At 34.4% G+C, this 14,823-nt stretch overlaps 1 protein-coding gene across 4 annotated transcripts; it reads right to left on the reverse strand.

Moving 5' to 3' along the window:
* Nucleotides 1-228: 228 nt before the first annotated feature.
* LOC108080517 (uncharacterized) lies at nucleotides 229-6,508 on the reverse strand. Of its 4 annotated transcripts, none has more exons than XR_011445508.1 (4): nucleotides 6,259-6,508; nucleotides 5,829-6,179; nucleotides 1,172-1,314; nucleotides 229-1,077 (listed from the first exon to the last, which is right to left on the reverse strand). XR_011445508.1 is itself a non-coding variant. In XM_017175301.3 (3 exons), exons 1-3 carry the CDS (start codon nucleotides 6,481-6,483, stop codon nucleotides 3,995-3,997), a joined length of 1,128 nt encoding a protein of 375 aa, XP_017030790.1. In that variant the 5' UTR covers nucleotides 6,484-6,494; the 3' UTR covers nucleotides 3,530-3,994. The 4 variants fall into 4 exon arrangements, 2 of the variants coding, with proteins under 2 accessions (XP_017030789.1, XP_017030790.1); XR_011445507.1 differs by having other exon boundaries at nucleotides 1,138-1,314; XM_017175301.3 differs by lacking the exons at nucleotides 229-1,077; nucleotides 1,172-1,314 and adding an exon at nucleotides 3,530-4,546 and having other exon boundaries at nucleotides 6,259-6,494.
* Nucleotides 6,509-14,823: the final 8,315 nt, after the last annotated feature.

Genomic DNA, 14,823 nt, shown 5'->3' on the forward strand with positions numbered 1-14,823 from the left:
TTAGGTGGGTGGGGAGGGAGAGAGAGGGCGAGTGGTAGAGGAATAAGAAGAAGAGCCAACGACCCAATGCGAATTTTGCTATTCAGCTTTTACTTGCAGATAACAAAGTAAACAGTTGCCATGTTGCAAACAAGTCTGGTTGATATTTTGATTTAATGAGTCTTAATTTTATTATTTTATGCAATAAAAGAATTTGTTCATATGTAAATATTTTTATTATTGGTTTAAAATGTACAGCTGTTTTTAAGTAAATTTCTCAAATATTTAAAGAATGCTTTGTTTTTTGCTGCAAATTTCGCACTGGGCTGCCTCTTACGCGGTGGAGCAGCGGCCGCTGTTGCCGTGCGGCGCTGCGCAAAAACAACGCAGCCCGCTCTCTGCTGACGCACTGGCTCTCTCACTCACTTACTTAACCACCCACCCGCCATCTGTCCGTCTCACTCGCGCGTGCGACGTTCTTTACTGGCGCATTGTTTGTTTTTGTGTCTGCCGGCGTTGCGCTGTTGCCAAATTTCACTTGGCTTGCTAGTGTATGTGCGTGTGAGAGCTTGCGTGTGTTTTATATCAGAAATTTCCATTTAATTTTTTATTTAGGTTTCCTTTTTGTTGTTTTTTTTCGCAATGCTCGCGTATATGGGTGTGTGTGTTTTTGTTGGTATATAATTTTCGGTGTGTGTATTTTAGTTACACTTTCAGCTGCTGTTTCTTTTAGCTTTATTTATTTATTATTTTTCTTTGTTTAGCTTTTTACTTTTTGCTTTTTGCCTCTGTGTTTTCGTTTGTACGTCACACCTTATTCTTCAGAGCAAGAGCTGGGGAAAAAGCGCGAGAGCGATAAAGAGAGGAAACGCAAACGAAAGAGAGCGCGAATTACTGCATAGGCTGTGAAAAATTGACAGCGCAAATCTCAGACGAGGGTTGTTTTATTTTCTTTTTCTTCCATCGCGCTTGTTTTCCCCCCCTCTGTATTTTGTATTTATCGTCGACTTTTTCGCATAGCCACAGGTGTCGTTGTGCAGTCGACGCCAGCAGCGGTAGAGGCAGCGGAGCCGGCAGCGGCATCCGTCAAGTTCAGCTCTAAAATAAAAAAAATGAGAATATTACAATAAAAAAAGAAAACACACACACTTCTCGCACCTTTGTGCAATTATTTTGTCGTCAAAAAGTTAACCTCAAAATTCTGGAGCTGCCTCTGTTTCTGCCTCAGCCGGCGCTGACGTCCACAGCAGCGCCTGTTGAACGTGACTCAGACGACGAGAAAAAAGGCCTAGGTACGAGAATTCTATTGTTTAAACTTTAAAGCTTAAGTGAAGGCTGCAATTAACAGAAAGTAGTTACAAAAATGAAGTAAAGACTATTTGAATATTATTAGAAAATATATTAAATTTATCAATTGAAGTTGCAATTTTTAATTAATTGTATTATTTTTAATTTATGTTTTATGGTTTGGGTTCTGTGTGTATGCGTATGTATATGTACATATGTACATATATGTGTGTGCACTCAAACAAACTTTGCTCCCTACACTTGACCTTGTTTTGCCATTTCATTTTGTGCCACAAACACACACACACTGAGATGGGATGGATTATTGCGGTGACTACGAACCAAAAACTGTTTGCCGCAAGGATAAAGGGGACGCAAAATAGTGAAGAGAGGGGAAAGAAGCATGAGGTGAGGAGAAAGGGGCGTAAGGCAGACATGTGAAAAGCTAAGTAAAGATGCCGATAGCAAAAGGCAAAAGGCGACAAACAAGCACACAAAGTAGTACAGTGGACATTGAAAGTTTTACAGAAACTTCCATTGCAAATCTATCTAAACTAAAAAGAATGGTTTACACGGAAAATCAAGAGAACACCAATAAATAGTGGAATAGAAGAAAAAATAAAATAAAAACAACCAGAGCCCAGTAATTTAGCTAAATTTTATAATTTTCCTTCTCTTCTTTGAGACGGCTTAAATGCCGGTTATAACAACAACAACTACATATCAAAAACTGAAAGCCAAAACTAAAGCAGGAAAGAAAACAACGAAAAAAATCGACAGCTAAAAAATAAGCAAAGGGTAATGGTGGGATGTGTGGTGGTAAACGGCGGGCTGATAAAGGGGGCTGCCAAAGAAAAGGAGGAGGAGGATATTGTGGAGAAGGAGGAGGTGGCAATAAAAATTCAGAGCAAGGCGAAAAACAAAACAGGAAGGACAGGGGGCAACAATGTTATTAATGACCTGACGTCGTGCTGCTTTTATTTTGTATTTTTATTTTTTTATTGTGGCAATACGAAATAAAACCGTAAAACCAAATGCTACAGAAAAATAATAAAATCACAGAAAGCAAATAAGAGGACAGAAAGAAATGCACACACAAAAACGAGAGACAAATAACAAAACTATAAAAAATTTTAATTTAAAATCTTCCTAAGCATACCTAAGAATTTTAAACAATTTTAGAGTTCTAAAATAACAGTATTATTATCGCTTCTCAAGCTGTTAATGGGTTAATGCAAGTGGCAACAACAACCAAAGGTGTGACCAAATGCAAATAGCAGTTAAAAATTTGATCAAGTTACGTGGATGCATAAATAATTACTCACACACAGCCATGCATTGCATGTAAAATATATATTTGCACACATATGTACATACACCGACTGATTCACACACACACACATACCCAGGGATGCCATAAGACCCCTTTCTCCATCCCACCCCATCCAACCGGGCAGCAAAAAAAAAAGAAGCCAAAAGAAGACAACAAAAACAGAAGAAAAGTAGAACCCGACCTAACCAAACCAGCGATAATAGAGCAATGTAAAAGGGCAAGAAGTGTGAGAGAGAGAGACAGTGGGCCTGACAAGCCAGAGCGGGATGGAAGCTGTATAACGGCAATGGCAATGCCAACAAATTAAAGTTACTAAAGCAAAAGGAAACGGCAATAACAACAAGAACAAGCTGTGAATTTCTCTTGGCATGGCATGGAAACGTGAGCCAGAAGAGATGTGATGTAGTGGTGTGGGGTGAAGGAGACGGAAAGAGGGGGGAAGGCAAGCGAGCGCGCGCAAAAAAAGTAAGAGAATAAAAGAATCGCAGTCGGAGCAGAGCAGAGCAGCAGCAGAAAATGTAAAGGAGAAGAAGAACAAGAAGGGAAGAAAACAAGAAGCAAATAAAGAATAAGAGGACAGGGGTGGTAAAGAGGAGCTGGAGAAGGAGGAGGAGAACCAAACCGCTCACACAAATTTAAAATGAATAAAAACCGGTTTGCCCGTATACAGTTCTTTTTATGTTTCACCTCTCCCTCTCTCTGTCACTGCCCCTGTCTCCCTCTCAGTCCATCCTCCCTCTCTCCTTTCGCCTGTCTTTAGCCTTTCGCGTCTTGCTTTGCATTTTGCCATTTTTGCATTTTTGCTGCGAATATTTGCAGGCGACCAAAATGTCGCTGTCAATTAAAAAATTTTTACAAATATTAGATTTTTATATTAAAAAAATATTTCATTTTTATTATTATTATTATTATTTTTTTTTTTAGTAACAAAAATATTTATCACAATTTACATTTATTGGTCAAAATCATTCGAATCAGATTGTCGCCTGCACCTGTGAATAATTCCAAATCTGCAAATCTCTGCCCTCTTCTCGAATTGTCTTTAGTTTTTGCTTAAGAAAAAGCTATTTTTTTTAATTTTAACGATTCTTTTCCTCCTTGAAGACAAACTCGGAAGATTTTCTTCAGGGGGAGAATTTCCTTATGTAGATTCTTATATTTTTTTGAATTTTGCTTTTACGATATTTCTTTTTCTTTCTTTTCTTTTTATCAATCAAGCCAAACTTATTCGGATTCTTAAATTCTTTTTTGACGTTTATTTAATTCTCAGAAGAATCCATTAGATGTTTTTTTTTTATTTTTTTACTGAAAAATGCCTAGATTTATAAATCTAGGCTTCTGAAGAAAGGTTATTTCTTTTGGAACTTCTTTTCTTTTGTAAATTAAATTTAAACCTTATTTACGATCTGGAATAAACTGAGAGTCAAAAGATAGACGATTCATCCGACCAAAAACGAGTACTTCGCTGATAATCCGTTCGGCGAAGAGCCTTTGATCTGTTCGCATATTCCGGAAGTGGGCGGCCATCCGCTTACCGATCAGTTCGCACTCGTTATCGCTCTCCCTATCTATGACCCGATCCCGATCCCAATCCCGATTTCTGTCCAGAGAAAGCTCTTCCGTGACCCGTTGTCGCTTTCCCTGCTGATTCCTGCTATCGTCGTAATCACTGGCATTGCTGTTCCGACGGCGTTTGTTACGTAGCGTAGTAGTGGAGCGTAAAGATTTATTAAGGTCATGTCCTTCCCTCGAGTCATGGAAATCATTATTTTCTTTGAGATTCGTCCTATGGCGCACGGCTATTATGGGTTCAGATTCAAGATCATGATCTGGATCGGCCTCGGTATCTATATATTGTTCAGGTTCCGCCTCGCCTTCGCTTCCGGGCTCCATGCCCCCAAGTACATCCTCCTCCTTTTCAAAGGATCCCGCAAATATTTCGTCGTCCTGGAAGAATATTTAAAAAAGGAAAATATTTGGCATTTAAGATGAAGGATATGGTGATGTTCAAGTCTTAGAAGTCAGCTTAAAGTACAAAATTAAATTTATAAATTTGAAAACTACAAAGAATTTATAGTCTACCCAGGTTGCACTCACTTCGGTGTCGGTACCAATATGGTTGATGTGATGGACTAGAACCTGATTATAATGATGTTGGTTCTCGAGGCCGGATGATGATACCTCATTGATTTCACCAACTCCCATGTTCTCGGTGTTTTCAACTTTAAGTTGAACTCTTTCCAAATTTCCCAATTCGTTAGATGTTTGTGGTTGGTACTCCTCAGTGTTATCCTGTGCTAAAGAATCCGGTTCCAAATCCATTTCCGTTTCAGATTCCTTTTGCATCATACTGTCATCTTGCAAATCACTAGTTTCCAGATCACATAAAAAATCCAGATCCTTGAAATACCAAAGATTGGGCACATAGCTGTGTCCACTGCGCAGGACCTTACGTAATTCCCGGCGATATGATGTACGAAAATTGTTAATTTTTCGCTTCAGCGTATGGATATTGGCATTAGATTCGATCTGACGCATCAGCGTCAACAATTGGCCATAGGACTCGTTCTTGAGCCGACGATTCCGATAGGGCTTGCTACGCACTAGCCATAGTTCCGGCATGGATCGGTACAGCTTAAAGAATTCCCGCCATACTTCAATGGACGTGTTACTATGCTGCGACATGGCAACCACCGAGCGACCTGGCTAGCGACTGACGGGAATCTAAATTTGATAACTGAATCGAACGACAAGCGACTGTCATACCACCAGTGCTGCCAAAATAGCGAAAGCAATAAATGCTAGATGTGGGGATAAAGTAGCTAAAAATTTTACACAAAAATAAAAATGACAAGCTTTTTAATATAATTGCAAAAATTGCTAAAAGGAAATTATAAATTTGCTAGATGTTATAAATTTCTAAAGTGACAGCACTGCCTACGACCAACCGCAGCGGTCGTACGACGGGTTCGCCGTCAAACCACGACACGAACGAACAAGCGTGAGAAGAACAAAACCCTGAACAGACAGAAAACCAATACCTTCTCAGGCAATCGAACAGAAAGCCCTTTCGAAGCGAAATTATTTGTATAAAGTTGCTAAATAAATGAGGAAAAATTCTAAAGCAAGCAAATCGAAACCCTAATTTATTTATTATTATTATTATTAATTTTAATGTATAATCAAATTACCGAGATAGGATATTGTTTTAAAAATTTACTTTACTCACATTAATGCTGGTCTCATCGAGACTATCTTCCAGACTCTCCGATTTCACCCGCAACGGCGATTGAATATTGAGAACGGGATTAAGAAAGTCCATGAGGTGATACCACCAAAGACGTGGCTTGTAGCCAGTCTGGGAGGCCTGTACCTTTTTAATTTGACGTCGATAACAGCATCGCAATGAGTTTATCTTTCGCTTTACATCATGCATGGAAGCTTCACCGTTGATCCGTTGTAGGATATTGAGAAGCTCTCGATAACCTGGCTCTTTCTTCTGTTTTGATAAATAATCGTCGCTGGTGCTGTCCCACAAGGCGGTGAAATGGCGATAACAGCTGATAAATTCCTCCATAACCTTGATCGAAATATACAGTTTAAAAAATAATTAAATTTTTGTAATATTTAAATTTAAATATTCAGTTAAATAACAATACCTCACGTTCATCGTATAAATTTACGGGCGTACCGCCAGCTCGCGACATTTTCGTTTCGATTGCCTGACGTTGAATGAGTGCGCATGAAAGTATACGACTGGGTTGCTGTTTTATTTTTAAGGCGGTATGATGTTGTATGACGCGGTATGGAGCCGTCTCATGCAAATGCATTTGTGCCCATTCAACAGCAGCTCTTTCACTCTTGGCCACCGTCATTTCGTTCATCCGTTTTCCGTTTCATTTCGCTCTTGTTGCCATCTTCCTTTCTGCTTCTTTTATTTATTTATGTTTGTTATAAAATGTCGCTGCTGCCGCTGTGCTGCTGCTGCTACGGCAGCGTTGCCAAACTTCAGTTTGTTTCGAACATGTTGCGCTGTTGCCGCTTTTACGTACGGCTGTGTGTATGTGTGTGTGCCGCCGCTTATTTTCTTTTTTCTTTTCTTTTTTTGCACTGAAAACTGGCAACGTGGCAAAACGGGCGCTTAGAAAAAAAAAAAACAACAAAAATGTTGCAAGTCTTCCGCCGGCCGGTTGCAAACAACAATAGCAACAACAGAGGGACGTAGAAAATGGGAAAAGCGAAATGAGAGTGTAATAGAGAGAGAGAGAGAGAGATAGAGAGAGTGGGAAGAGAGCGATGAGCCGTAGAGTGCCAAAGAAGAGGGTGAGGAGGAGGAAGCGATGGCAGACCTAATAATAACAAACAAGGCAAATCAGCACCAACAACAACGGCAATGGCAACGGACAACGGACAATATTAATAGACACGAAACATTAGCGCGAAATGCACAGCAAGAAATCGTCATTTAATAATATTTAAAGAAGTATTTAGCATTTATGAATAAAGATGAACAAACAGCTTACATGAAAATAAAATAATAATTAATAAGAATAAATAAAAGTATATATATTTTTTTTAAATATATAATTTCATTATAAAAAATTAAATATTTTATATATTTAATTTGTGGAATTAAATAACAATGAACGAAAGAAATAGCTAACCATTACACTTTACAAAAATAGCGCATGTAATTTAAGGTATTTCTGAGATTTATTCTCAGGTAGTAGATCGCACATGTGTGATTGCTTTTTTTTTTTAGGCCTGGCCTAGGCCGACGCTGGCCGTTGCCCTCTGCCCGCAAAGCCACCCACCACTACCACCAACCAAACACCCACCCACCCATTGTCCCCTCCCCCTTGCAGCAAGCAACCCACACTGCAATTCCCCCTTTTTGCGCCGCCTGCGCGCTCTCTCAGCGATTTTCACTTTCACTGCAAATTGGCAAACGGCAAAAAAAAAAAGGAAAAACACAAAAAAAAATATATATGAAGCAAAAGAAAAACAAAACAAAACGCATGAGGCGATCGAAAAATGAGGGGAATTAGCTAATAAAAAAAAAAAACAAAAGGGGAACCAAAATTGCAAAGAACGAATAAAATTTAACTTGATAATTTGCTTATTTTTCACAATTCAATCAAAAAGCTTTGCCGGAAATCTAAAACTAAACAATTTTTCAAGAAGGGGCGCCCGTAATCCGAACTCTGTGAAATAATAATCAGAAGAAAAATATACGAAAAACTATAATAAATAATTATTTGAACAAAGGAAACTTTGGTTTATTTATATATTTTTAATTATATATTTAGTTAAAATACATTTTTTAGGAATTTTTCCTACATAAAATATTACTATAGCTTCTATTAATTGCTTAATTAACTATTATTTAGTTAAATTAAAACCATTTAATGATTATTGAAAACTTCAATATTTTTTAAATGATTATCATTAATAGATTATTACTAATATTTAAACTTTGTTTTTTTTTTAACTTTTGCCTTAAAATATATTTATTTATAAATTAATATTTGAAAATATACAAGTCTTGTCCAAAAATTAATATTAAAAATGTATAAAATATAAATTCTATTAACTAGTTCATGATATTCATTCAGTGATATCTAATTTCATAATTATTTTCCCAAATAACCCACGTTAAAAATGTCTTAAATCGTAAAATAAAAAACCCCTACCCTTTGTTTTTGCACTTGACCAATCCAATTTGGACGCCACTGTGCACTTCGGCTTAGAGTTCGACGCCTGCCATGTTCGATGTTCGACGTCGAGCCGACTAACGGCGCACACCGAACCGAACGCAGGAGCGGCGGCAAAGCAGCAAGCGAGCGTGAAAGAAGGCAAAGCAACGCCGGAGACGAGCAACAAAACAACAAGCGCTCTCGCTCTCTGTGTACGCGAGGTTATTAAATACTTATAATTTGATAATTTCGGATCAATAATTTGCAATTATAATTGGAGGACTTAAAAAAAGGCAGAGCCAGGTATTAAACCATATTTCCTATAGGTAATTTCTTTTTCTTTTTTTTTTTATTGTGTTTCCGTTTCGTATGGCCGTTCGTCTTTCATTTTCGGTTCGAAGTTGGCTCGGTCGACGTTGCCGTTCGTTCGCTGCCGCTGCCAGCGTCGCTGTCGCTGCCGTCATTGCGTTGCGTTTCGGCGTTGTCGTTGTCGAAATGGCTGCAAACGCAAACTAAAAACTCGGGTGTGTGCTGCGCGCAGAGCATGTGAACGAAAAAAAATATATATAAGAATAAAAGAAATTGACAGCGTTTTGCGAATTTATTTATAAAATAATAAATCCACGTAAAAGCCAATCGAACGGAGGTATTTTTTGTGCAACGCAAAATAGATAAAATACAGCTATAAAATACATATAACAGAAAATACATATATATATATATCAGTGCGTGCGTGTGTGTTTGTGCTGTCAATCTAATCAAAAAAAAAAAAAAAAGAGAAAAATCCCAAAGAAAGGCAGCTTAACAAAAAGAAAATCAAATGAAATAAAGTATAAAAATTGCGTCGCGACTTTTTTTTATAACATTTTACTCGCTCTCTCTCGCTTGCTCGCTGGCTGGTCTCTCTCTTTCGCTCTCTCTCCCTCTCTGTCGCTCTTTAAATGTGTGTGTTCTAATTTTTTGTATATATATATTTTTTTGTTGTTAATTTTACCCCTGTTGGTGTATGTGTGTGCAAACATAGTTGTTTTTGCACACATGCACAGACATGCCCATACCCATGCAGAGAGAATTCGTTAAATAAAAAAAAAGAAAAAAAAAACGAAACTTTTTTTTTGGGCCAGACAACGCCCTGTGCTTAAAAAATATATATATAATCAACCGTTATATGCTTCCCTTTCGCCGTTATAAAATATATATATAAATATCTATACCTCTATATATATATATATTTGTAAAGTTTATTATTTTTTTTATTGTTACCGCTTCGCCCAAAGAATAAGAAAAATCAATAGATTTCGCGAACTTGTGTGCAAAGAAAAAGTCAAAAAATTAAAGCCAAGTTGAGAAAACTTAATTTAAATACAGTTTTTTTTGCATGGATTCTTGTGGATTTTTTTACATCGCGGATTTATCTACAATTCATTGCCGATTTGGTAAGTTGTATAGGAAAAATATATTTAAAAAAATCATAATTTCCGTTGGATTTGTTTTATTTTAAAAAAAATTTAAAGTTTTGTCAGGTATTTTCTGTGTGTGTGGGGGTTCTTTTTCTGGGAATATATATGGGTTTCTATGGGGTCTATGTACATATGTATATTGTCTTAAATGTTATTCCAAAATGCATTCAAAATATTTCATTTTTGTTCTAAGAACTAAAAGAACAACAGATACAATATATTTTGTATTTTGTTTAAAAATTATTTTCTTCTACAATTTATTTATTAAATTAATTAATTTTGTTGAATATCATATTCATTTAAAAATCCAAAAGCCGTCGGTTAGCTATGGGCGTAAAATCCATATTTTCCATGATTACATTTTGAATTGGAAGCCTTAAAAAAACTCGTATTGTTATAAAAAAATTTAAGGGAATAAGCTTAGCGTGTATAAAAAATATGCATGTACATATTATTTATTTATTTTTTATTTAATTTCTTCTAATTCTTCCCTAGTTTTTTTCCAGTTTGATTTTTTTCCAATTCTTTACCATTTTTGTTTTTTATTTTAATTTGAATTTTTCTAGTTCTTCACAATTTTTTTTTAATATATATTTTTTTTAATTAAAACATTTTTTTTTAATATTATTTCTTAAATTCATTATATTTTCTTTATTTTATATTACAACCCCGGTTTATACCCTTCTTGCATTTTATTTTCCTAGCATTATTTTCCTAAAAAAAAAAAACCCCTCTTTGAGGTTAAGAATCTCTTCTCTATGAAGAATTCCAGTTCTTAAAGAGTCTCTTCTTGAAATTGATTTAATCAATTCCTCGGCGACATGTGTTCAACTTTTTCTTCTAGATAAAACGTGTGGCGCCAAAAATATCAAGTCTTTTCTTAATAGTTTTTTTTCTCTTCCCTTTTTTATTTGTTTTATTTTGGTATCTCTATTTTTTTTTCTTTTTTTTTTTTTGTCGTTGCCGCGCTATATTGTGGTATATATTTCCATACATTTGTGGCTTTATTTATTTATACCTTTCGTGGTGTGGCCTTTTGAGTGTTTTTAACCAACTTCTTTTACATATATATATATTCCTCTTTGATTCTTTATAGCTATTCCTATTCCGATGGCGATCCGTTGGTTTAATTAGCATTTAAATTATGCAAATATTAGTGATGATGTTTCAAACAATTTCTTTTCTTTCTCGAAATGTGAATAGCTATACTTTGTGATGGCCTCAGTTTCTTTTTATTATTATTATTATTTTTATTTTTAAATATGAGTAAATATATATATATATATTTTTTTTAAGCCGCACGTAGAATTTCTTGTTGAACCGGTTTTCTGTCTGCTTTTGCTGCTCAACCATATTTTTTATTTGTTGCCACACACACACACTCGCACACGAAAAACAAATAACAAATATATTAAAAAAAGGAAGAAAAATACACATTCACATGGTATTTCTTGTTTTCTTTTCTTTTTTTTTTTTTTGCGTTCATTTAAATGCAATCGCAATCCGCGCATATTGATTTTTCCTTCTCTCCAGAAAAAAAAACAGAAACAAACGAATACAAAAAAAAAGGGAAATATTTGTTAAATAAAGAGACAAATAAAAACAACAATTTGAGAAGATACGCAAGTAAAAAGTTCACATTCGCCTGAAGTTTGGCAACGTTTACTTTTTCAATGATGAAGAAAACGAAGAAAAGATAAAGAAAACAGAAATAAAAAAATGTTTAGCAAAAAAATGATACTATTTGGCACCAGAATAGTGTTAATTTTAATAATATTTATGAAAATATGGCCAAAAAAGAATATTAAAACGTGTACTTATGATTAATTCTTTGTGAAAAGTATAGATTTCAATTTGTTTATTTCATTTATTTAATTTATATATTTTAATTAAATTTTAAATTTATTTTATTACATATTTTAGTTGGATTTTCAAAGCCTAATATAATATTATTCTTTGTAAATACCTAAAAAATAAATTATTACTTTTATTAAATTGTTGTTTTTAAGTCATTTCAATATTAAAAGAACAACAAAACAACAACAACAACTACAAATAAATTTATATATGGAATTATAGAGTATGGAATTATAGAAATATCTGTAGAAAACATGGGAAAATCTTTAGCTAAAGAGAGGGGGTAGAGGAACAAGAAACGCAGTGTCACTTGTATTTTAATGGAAATTCCATGTTTCTTGGCAACAAAATAAAACTAAAAAAAAAAAAAAGAAAATATGTACAAAATGACAAAACAAAAATAACAAAAAGTTAAAGGCAAACGAAAACGAAACAAAGCTTCAGAGAAGAACAATAAAGGCGCAAATAATGAATGGGCAAAAGTCAAAGTTGATATCAACATATGTATATATATTTTTTTTTTTTTGCTTATTTCTGCGCCATCAAATGTAGATCATTCCTCCCTTGTATTTCCTTTTATTTTCTTTTTTTTCCTATTTTTTTTTTGTATTTATTATTTCATTTGCAAACTTTGGAACATGTGAAAGTAATTTAAAAGCAAATTCCTTGCTCTTGTTCTTATCTCGCGCAACTTTCTTATCGCTTTTTTTTGTCGTTAATTCTTCACTATCTCTCTGCCTCTCGAATGTTCTTGAACCTGAAGAAAACCAAAAAGAATCAAAAAAGAATAAAGGAGAAAACAGAGAAAAAAGCTTTAAAAAAAAAGAAGAATTCGTAAATATACAACTCTGAACTCGTAAGTTAAGAAATTTTTTCGTTGTTTTTTTCCTAGTTTATCTTAAGTTTTTGAAAAATATTTTTGAATTTTATTTTCAACAAGGTTTTTTTAATTATTAAATGTTTCCTAACAAATATCACAGAGATTTTATTAAATTTTATATTTATAATTAATATTTTTACTAAATTTTTGATATATTTTCCTAATTTGTGGTGCCTTTGTCCTAATTTTTCAAAGAAACTTATAAGAAAAGGTATAAATAAATAAAAACTTAAATTTATTTAATATTAAAAAGGTGAAAAGTTAAAAAAGAAAACACTTGCCTAAAAAGTCATTTTCAACTTGATTTTTCACCAAAGAATTTCCACATTTCGCAGATTTAATGAAGAAAGAAACACCACATGTGTGCGACATATGTGTTTCACTAAATATTTTTGCACTTTGCATTTTTGCAATTTTAAAATTGCAACTGCACTTTGTTGTTATTATTATTATTTTTTTCTGGCTCATTTTCTCTGTTTCTGTGGGCAGATATTTTCGTGTTTTCGCGCAACATATACAAATAAATTAAGAAAAGTAACCGAAAAAAAAATAAAGAAGAAAAAATAACGAAAATCTGCAACCTACGTACGGTAAATTGAGGTGGAAAACACGTTTTCCCCGGCCAAAAAAAAAAACAACTACAATAATAACTGATAAAGCACACGCACGCAACAAAAACAACACGCAGGCAATATGCACTATGGAAAATTATAGAAAATTTATTACTTTTATAGAATTTTAATAAATTAAAATTTTAAATAAAATTAAATTAATTTTTAAAACTATAATTTAATTTAATTTAATATTCCGCTAAAAATTAAAGTCTATTATTTTTAAATTATTTTCTTTAAAGCGAATTTATTTTTATGGCCGCAACTGTTTTTTGCACGCACACGCATATCCAATGTGTGCACTAAATTAAAGCTCAAAGGCGAAAAATCAATACTTTACTTTACCAAAAAAAAAATAAAATAAATAAGAACCAAAAACACTGAAAAGTTGATGAAGTAAAAGAAGAGCAAGAGGAGGATGAATAGGAGGAAGATGAAGCATATAGATAGATGGAAAACAAGAGAAGAAGGAAGAATGAGGCAGCAGGCGGCGTTTATCTGAAATGAATTGCTTTCGGCCTACTCGTGATTTTTTTTTTCCTCTTTTTTCATTTCGTTTTCCGTCTCTGTACGTATTTCTGGCTTTTATCAAGCAACAACAAAGACTAAAAGCAACGCCAACCACCCACACACATCCATGTGTGTGTGTGTGTGTATGTGAATAAAACAGTGAAAAAGCATGCGCTGCTATTTATACGAGTCTCTGTGTGTGTATGTGCTCCACAATTATTATTATTATTATTATTATGCCGCTCTCCCTGTCTCTCTCTTACAGTCGCTTTACACGGTTTTCTTCTTGATTTCTTTAACTTTTTCGTACGTGTTTCACCTTGCGCGCCGTGTGTGCCGCTGCCGCTGCGGCCGCTGCTGCGTTTTACTCGTTAGACTCGTTTTTACCCCCCACCACCCGTCTTTATCATGCTCTGCGCCTTGTCCGCCGCTTCTACTCCTGGCCCTCTTCACCACCTCTTCTTGCTCTTGTCTTCTCTCCTCTATCCTCTTGTTGTCTTCTCCTTTTGCTTCCACACGAGAGTCTCTATCATTTTTCATGCACACACACTCACACGCACACAGTTGCCTTTTGTTGCTGCACTTTGTGGGGTTTGAAATTGCGACGTTGGCGCTCTTCTCCCGAAAATTAAGCTATTTTCAGTGGAGAAGAAGCTTAAAAGAAGGAAAACTAGGAAAATTCGCAAGGGAGAATAATCGTCCAAAATGTTTGGTTCATTTCTGAAAATGTTTTTTTTTAACCCTTTCTCTGCTTATTATTTAATCCTTAGGAGAAGATAAACTTGTAAAGAAACTTTATGAAATATTTTAATTTTGATTTTCTATTAATAAAACTGTATCAGAAGCTCTGTTTAAAATATTCCTCAATGGGCAATGGAAGATACATACAATTTTTAATGGAATATGCATACAAATTCCTTAAGTTCCTTGGTTCTGTAAATTCTTGAAACTCGTTTTAATCTTGTATCTATATTATTTATATTTTTTTTTAAATCAAAACCAAATTGAAAGCTTAAATTTGTGAATTTTGTTATGACAATCGTGCACAGGTTTTTTGGAACTATTGGTATTAATTCCCTGGTATCAGGTTTATTTTTGTTGAACAATTGCTTAAATTTCTGATTATCACACAGCTAATTAATAAGCACAAAAAAGGTAATAAAACGACTTTAATATTTGCTTCTCGAAACATGCAATTTGTATATAACGT

This window comes from Drosophila kikkawai, chromosome X, assembly GCF_030179895.1.
Source record: "Drosophila kikkawai strain 14028-0561.14 chromosome X, DkikHiC1v2, whole genome shotgun sequence".
NCBI lineage: Eukaryota > Metazoa > Arthropoda > Insecta > Diptera > Drosophilidae > Drosophila > Drosophila kikkawai.